The sequence below is a fragment of the Microtus ochrogaster genome, unplaced genomic scaffold, assembly GCF_000317375.1.
Source record: "Microtus ochrogaster isolate Prairie Vole_2 unplaced genomic scaffold, MicOch1.0 UNK41, whole genome shotgun sequence".
NCBI lineage: Eukaryota > Metazoa > Chordata > Mammalia > Rodentia > Cricetidae > Microtus > Microtus ochrogaster.
The window spans coordinates 3,038,988-3,044,288 of record NW_004949139.1 but is presented as its reverse complement, the minus strand read 5'-3'; the positions used below and the strand labels follow the sequence as shown (position 1 = coordinate 3,044,288).

General features: G+C 37.7%; 1 protein-coding gene across 1 annotated transcript; it reads right to left on the bottom strand.

The window, feature by feature from the left end:
* Positions 1 to 1,210: 1,210 nt before the first annotated feature.
* Positions 1,211 to 2,164, bottom strand: LOC101981251 (olfactory receptor 52R1-like). Its single transcript, XM_005368846.2, has one exon. It carries the CDS (start codon positions 2,153 to 2,155, stop codon positions 1,211 to 1,213), a length of 945 nt encoding a protein of 314 aa, XP_005368903.1. The 5' UTR covers positions 2,156 to 2,164.
* Between the last annotated feature and the right edge of the window lie 3,137 nt (positions 2,165 to 5,301).

Below are 5,301 nucleotides of genomic sequence, written 5' to 3'. Positions count from 1 at the left end.
TCTTAATTATTTTAATAGCAAAATTAAACTTCAAGAACTAAAAATAAGTTTTTAAAACTGCTATTGTGAAAAGGAAAACTAGAAGGTTATAAGCCTTTTGAAAAACAGTGAATATTATTAGTATTTAGGAGTTTTTTATTAAATAAACACATAATCATATGTATTCATTTATAACTAGCATCGAGAATTAAGGAAATTAAATTTATTTTCTCTAAAACTTAATATGATATCAGTAATTCTTTACATTCTATAATAAATAAAATAGAACTTAGTATTCAATTGCATTTCTTCCCATGGTTTAATTCATTTTCCTCTTCCCCTCATTTTCTTCTCTCCTTTTTTCTCAGCCTCCCTTCCATTTCCCTCTTCTTTTCCCCTCCTTCTGCCTCCTTACCTCTTTTTTTCCCCTCCTCTTTTCTTTTGTTTTATTTCATTGAGATAAAGTTTTTCTATATAGTCCAGACTGACTTCAAATGTTCCTGCCTCCGGGTCTGTGATGCCGTGTTATTGGCATGTAACACACACTCAGTTGCTACAGGATGTTTAGTATGTTCCCTATTTATTTTATATATCAGTATTCAAGCAGGACTTTAAATGTATATCAATTTTAAAAGGATATCTTATAATGAAGAGATTAACACATGGCAGAAATGTGTATATTTTTAACTGTGTGATGAAATGTCTAGCTTCTTTAAAACTGTATGACTGTCTATTTAAACCATGACAATCTGGTAAAATAATTACTGATTTAATGAGTGAAAAGTTTCCAAACTTTGAAATCAATGACATAGTCTAAGGGGCAAAAGTTCTGACATGAATAAAGAGCTGAATAAGAAATCATTGTAAAAATAACTATAATTAAACTTTTCCATAAATATCCACAGTGACTTTTCCTTTTCCAAAAAACATTGAGATATATGGTGTAATATCAACTTGAACACAGAACTGATGATATCAGTAAATGAAGTTTGTGTAAAATATTCTTTCATGAAGAGTATACATTAACTATTTCTGTATGATACATCACACCTCTCAGATCTCTAGTTGTGGTTACCATAAAATTCATTCTTTCTTGTTCTGGAAAATTTTCATCCTGCACATAAGCCATAGGGATGGCTTTGCAATGGTAGGTAAGAATCTGGGAACTGTTCCTCATCTCTGTGGATATCTCAGTGTGGGTAACTGAAGCATGGTTGCTGTGGTCACTGGTTCAAGGGCCTTTTCTACAACATCCTTGGATAACTCTGTCCCTGATCTGTTTGGTTCTAACTCCATAGATGATGGGGTTGAGCATGGGAGGAACCAGCAGGTAGACATTAGCAAACATGATGTGCACAACTCGGGGCACATGGTGGCCAAAGCGGTGAGTGAGGAAGGTGAAAAGGGCTGGAATATATAAGGCTAAGATGACACCAATATGAGAAGCACATGTACCAAAAGCTTTGAGGCGGGCTTCACCTGAGGGCAACCTCAGCACAGCTCTCAGAATCATCACATAAGATACACCGATGACAATTATATCAAAGCCAACCACAGAGAAAGCCACAAAGAGCCCATATCCACGATTGATTTTGGTATCAGCACACACCAACTTGAGCACAGCCATGTGCTCACAGTAGGACTGGGGAATGACCTTGTTGGGGCAGAAGGGCATCCTGGAGATCATGAAGCAGAAGGGGCTCACCCATAGCAGCCCTCTGACCATCACAGCTGTCCCCAGTTTGACGACTACAGATGTGGTCAGGATGCTGGAATGTCGGAGTGGGAAGCAGATGGCCACGTAGCGGTCCAAGGCCATAGCCATGAGCACCCCAGACTCCACAGAAGAAAAGGCATGTATGAAGAACACCTGAATGAGGCAGGCATGGTATTCAATCTTATGATCATGAAACCAGAGTATGGCCAGCATTTTAGGTTGTGTGGAGGAGGATAGGACCAAGTCAGTGGTAGCCAGCATGGCCAGGAAGAGGTACATGGGCTCATGTAGTGTGTGGTCAATCCGAATTATGTGTAGAATGGTGACATTCCCAGTCACTGCCACAATATACATGACACAGAATGGAAAGGCAATCCAAAATTGATAATTCTCCAGCCCTGGGATTCCAAGCAAGATGAAGAACATAGAATGAGAAGAGCTGTTCCTTGAAGCCAACATGAAAGAATGGGTTATTTTTTCTGTGTAGTGAAATTAATCTGTTCTCTGAGGATAATAACAGCCAAGCAAGGATGATTATTTGCACTTGTAAAATATTATGAATAAATTCGATAGTAATTTTTAATAAAATCATCTTTTATAATAAATAATATTATAACATAAAATTATGCTACTTAATATTTTATTAGTATCTGTAACACTCAAAATGATATTAGAATATGTCAGTTTCAGGGGTAATTATTTCCTAAAGAAAAAGTATTCTCAGAAGTAGAATCCACTAAGGGCAAACTTCTGTGACAAATCAGCTACATTAAACCTTGCCATCTTCCATTTAGCAAATGACTAGGTGTACCTTCCACACAGGCCCATTTGTCTCTGTGTTGAATCATTTGAGCAGCAGTAGTTCAGGGCAGGAGGCAAGTGTGGATTAAAGGAGCATAGTAATTTATTCTCCCAATATATTTAAATAATTAAGACAATAATCATCTTGGTTCTAGACCAAAGGAAAGTATAAACCATCTGTGAAGTTGGCATTTATAACATCATACTTAATGAAAATCTTAGAACATGAATATCTCATGCTCTGTGATTGATTCATTTTCTTTTTAAATTAGTGCCTTTCTCTGTTAAAGTATAAAAGTAGGCATGGGCCACATGTTAGTGCATGTCTTCAGCTATATTCCAACACAGACTTGCTTACTAACTGCAATCTACAACATGGATTTAGTTTACATAGTGTAATTTATTCAAGGATGTCCTAGTGAAGATGACCCTAAACCTGACACTCAGCTTACCACCTCTATTCTTGATAAAGAGAGATCAGATAAATGTATTTTGATGAAAGTAACTAGTAAAGACTATTATTCAGATGCAACAGACTCATTAACAATATCCCCAACTGAAAACTTTCCTGATGGAATTCCCAAAACCATACTTTAAAAATTCTCCTTAGACTTATAGTAATTTCTGATACTAGAAGCTATGGGAGAAGGTTTTGAGTGGCAGCTTGTATCTGTACTTGCTTTAATATTGCTTGATTTTTGATGTCTGAGCTCTCCAAGAAAAGTAACTTGCCCCCCGCAACACACACAAACACACATGCACACACACACACACACACACACACACACACACACAAAACAACTAAGAGGTAGAATACATATAACTTGGTTCTTACGCAACATCTTTTCACTTTGTCTTTGCTGCCTTGTGCTTGGGTTTAAGAGTTTCAGTTTTTACCTCTTTCATAACAGAAACCTTCAGGTGAAAAGAGTGTCCTTATAGGCTTGCTTAACAAATCTTTGCAAGCTAACAAATGTTTCATTTTATAAGCATCAAAAATCCTAAACAGGTTTCTTCAAAGTTTGATATAAGTTTTATGTCTTCTTAGTCCCCTTCCTTTATAATGGTTGAAAGGAATGTGGAGTCTTCTCTACACCAGAAAGCCTACCAACTTTCCTGGCTAATAATCATGAGATTGCCCAGGCAAATATTCCAATGAACTCCCTAGTGACAGTTCAGATACTCACATTAGCTGGGACAGAGGGCTTCTCCCTTGCTTCCTTTTACCAGATTCAATCCCCTCAAACAGTAGTACATTTTCTGTTTAAACCAGGAGCTTCAGCATTACCTACCTGTCCAGTATGTCACTCTCACTTGATGAGGACCATCACTAACATTAATGGTGATTTAAACAATCATATTCAGATCATCTTTATTCTCACCCCCAGGCACTGGATTAGGTGCTAAAGGTCCCAATGTACATAGTTACCTCTGAGTAACTGTGAGGGAGTTGAATTTTGAGACCCTTCATGAAAGCCCCTTAAAGTTTAGTTTTTCTAACTTACGTAAAATTTCTGCCATCATTTACTATGAGAAACAATAAGAACTGAGTCATGCCGGGCGATGGTGGCGCACGCCTGTAATCCCAGCACTCGGGAGGCAGAGGCAGGCGGATCTCTGTGAGTTCGAGACCAGCCTGGTCTACAGAGCTAGTTCCAGGACAGGCTCCAAAGCCACAGAGAAACCCTGTCTCAAAAAACCAAAAAAAAAAAAAAAAAAAAAAAAGAACTGAGTCATTAAATGATATGTTATGGTCACATAATAAAATCATTGTCATAGTACATGACTCTTGGACCAGGGCTTCTAGAGGCACACAATAGGGTCGTTGCTGGCAATGAGTAGTTGAGAATCCTGCTCCAGATGAGTCAGAAAAATTATTGATCAGTTATGACAATAGCTGATATGTAAGATGCTTAGACAATATATTAAATTGGAGAATTTGTACTTAGGATTGTTGCTACTTCCCTGGACCAAGATCTAGATTGAGATTTTAGTGTCTCTGGGAATGCATTGCTTTCTTTATATTCTACCTTTCTTCCTTCTTTCCTTCTTTCCTTTCTTCCTTCCTTCCTTCCTTCCTTCCTTCCTTCCTCCCTTCCTTCTCTTCTCTTCTTTCTCTCCTGTCTCTCCATTCCCCCTTCCTTCATACTATGTAGCATAGCTTGCCTAATATGCCCTAATACCGGTATTTTAGGAATATATCACATGACAGGCTTGAGATTACATTCTTACTGGCTTCTTCTAGATAGCCTTAGTAAGGACACACTTAATTCACACAGTTAGGAAATAGGACACCCTCCACCATGCTGCATGGTTTAATTGAAAATCCAGTTCTCCTCTTCCCCTCTATTTGAATTTTTTTTAGAGACCCTGAATTCCCAGTCTTTCTCATTCCATTCTGTCTGGTCTGACTTTATACACTCAGTGTTCGTATTGTTGAGGAGCAACAAACTAACAGAAAAGACTTCTAAACTGCGTTTAAAATGGAGCTATGTTCCTCATCAGGTGTCTGTTTCTCCCTGACTTTTCCCTCCATACTCTATGGAATTTATGGCCTCACATTTAGAAATGGCCTCTGTTTCACTTTTGTTCTTAGAAACTGAACACATGAATATTTACAAGTACAAGCTGTGACTAATGGACAGGAAGTTTACTGATCCTTTGTCATTTTTTTCTGCATGTGAAAGAATTTCACTATGAAGAGAACAATTTATCAACTGCTTTTGTTTGAGAGATGGAGCTATGCATTCCTTAGACAAGAGAAAAAGTACACATAATGTCCTTCTTGCCCAATATTCCATCTT

What these genes read in the sequence shown, in the direction of transcription:
- LOC101981251 (XM_005368846.2), bottom strand. Translation starts at nt 2,155, where the DNA reads ATGTTGGCTTCAAGGAACAGCTCTTCTCATTCTATGTTCTTCATCTTG.